At 36.5% G+C, this 2,211-nt stretch overlaps 1 protein-coding gene across 1 annotated transcript in view; it reads left to right on the top strand.

The window, feature by feature from the left end:
* Positions 1-1,044: 1,044 nt before the first annotated feature.
* The window catches only part of LOC109587417 (uncharacterized), a 4,748-nt gene continuing 3,581 nt past the window's right edge, over positions 1,045-2,211 (top strand). Inside the window, exon 1 of the mRNA XM_020003657.1 lies at positions 1,045-1,061. Within this exon, the coding sequence (XP_019859216.1) occupies positions 1,045-1,061 (17 nt within the window). The remainder of the gene's footprint in view (positions 1,062-2,211) is intronic.

Raw genomic sequence — 2,211 nt, 5'->3', positions numbered from 1 at the left:
AAAATGAGGATATCGATATTTTTTATCGATAAGTTATTAAACCACACCCATTAACTTTAATATTACTAAAATGGCTAAATAAAGCTATTTCTGAGAACAATTATTATTGAAAAGCATTATAAAAACCTTCTTTGGCTTCGTATACTTCAGCTACTTCATCTACTTTCCAAGAAAATACATTTTAGTAATTTTCGAGATGTTACTCCTATAGTTAATTAACCATTTATTAAGGTTATGTAACCATTTTATGGGCGTGGTCTCATTATTGATATTTTCTACAATTTTTTTGATATTGATAAGTATCGATACCGCATTATATCGATTAAATATCATCAGTTTTGATATATCGCCCAGCACTAGTCTGCAGCTGGATTTTGTTTTCCATTTTGTTCTCTGTCCTCACTTCTTTTTGAAACTACCTTTGTGGTCCTTGACCCAAGCCCAGAGGAGTGATGTAAAAGGCAACTTGAGCGGTTCTCTGGATTAAAAGATTATCCGGTGCATAGAAGAAGGTGAAAGAAGAAGAAGAAAAAGTCTGAAGAATTTTGTAGAAATTTGAATTTGGGCCTGTTTTCCAGAAATGCTCCCACTACATTACAGTTCACTTTAAAGATACCAGGAGAATCGCTCAGTGAAGGAAGCTCATCTAAGCCATTTATAAGGCTGTACAACGTAAGATAAAAGAGTTATAAGTGTTTGAAAATCATAAAAACAGATGCCATCTTGAAAAATCAACATCAATCCTACATATAGGCTAACGCCTATATAATAATGCACATTTGTGTGTAATGTCTGCTCACTTCAATTAGTCTAGCTCCTCCATCAGTCATCATAGTAGGAAGAGGACAAGAGTATAGACCAGATGAAGGAGAGAACAAGAATAACTGCCTCAAATGGTGGAGTCACCTACAAATTAACATTAACAACAGTGCTTCAGTACTTCAATCATAATACCGTATGGCTGGTAATTGTAGAGGGGTGATAAGTTTTTAGTGATTGGTGGGTTTTAATTTGATCATACCGCCATACACATAATGGTCCAAAATGGCTGGCTTTATTTGGCAAATAGCTTTCACAACCTGAACTTGAAAAAGAATACTAGCTATTTAGTATATGATTATAAACCTCCATCATTCTGAGTGCTTTCTATCATACTTAATGGCAACAAGACCTTCTATTGGGTCCCCTTGCCGGCAACACTTCAACAATGGTACATTGTCCTTACACATTCATGCATATATTCCTTGGCACAATAAAATGATGAAATTAAATTACAGTTACCTCGTTTGGTAGTCTACAGGAGAGGTTACTAGTCACTGAGGCTGGTGGGAGTCCTCCATGAAAGCGGCATTGTAGAGGTTTGGTTGAGCCTGGCTAAAGCTTCCATGTCTGGCTGGATAAAACGTATCACTCTTGGAGCTACTATTCCTTATGACAGCAGGAAGAAAGGAGCTGGAAAGAGTAGGGAAAAACCTAGTTTCGTCCTCCAAAAAAGCTGAAGTTAAATTGAGTAAACAAAGAGTTAATTATATAGGCGGTAGCCTATATGTAGGATTGAGGTTGGTTTTTCAAGATGGCGACCGTTTTTATGATTTTCAAACACTCATAACTCTTTTATCTTACGTTGTACAGCCTTATAAATGGCTTAGATGAGCTCTCCTTCACTGAGCGATTCTCCTGGTACCTTTAAAGTGGACTGTAATGTAGCGAGAGCTTTTTTGAAGAATAGGCCCAAATTCAAATTTCTGCAAAATTCTTCAGACTTTTTCTTCTTTCATCTTCTTCTATCGGCCCTCTAATCTTTTAAGCCAGAGAACCGCTCCAGTTGGCTTTTACATCATTCACTTTGTGCTAGGATCAAGGATCACAAAGGTGGATTCAAAAAGAAGCAAGGAGAGAACAAAATGGAAGTCAAAATCCAGCTGCAGACACCGCGTGGGTTTGTGGTTTGACGCCATTTTAATTTATGCGCACGTGATTAGCATGAATATGATTAACCTAACCACAGAATCAAAACAATGTAATTTCTTAATTTAAGAAAAAAGAATGGAAATAAGTAAATAAAAAACATTAAAAATGGAAAAGCAGTAGGATTAAAAATGGGAAAAAGTAAAGAAACAAGAGAGTACTTGCAAACTGGTGCATGTGAGAAGATATCCTACACCACTGCATGAACCTGCAAAAGCATGCACCATAAAGGCTTACACAGTT

The sequence above is a fragment of the Amphimedon queenslandica genome, unplaced genomic scaffold, assembly GCF_000090795.2.
Source record: "Amphimedon queenslandica unplaced genomic scaffold, v1.1 AMPQUscaffold_12574, whole genome shotgun sequence".
Lineage (NCBI taxonomy): Eukaryota > Metazoa > Porifera > Demospongiae > Haplosclerida > Niphatidae > Amphimedon > Amphimedon queenslandica.
Note: the sequence above shows the minus strand (reverse complement) of the source record. Positions and strands in the feature narration are given on the sequence as shown.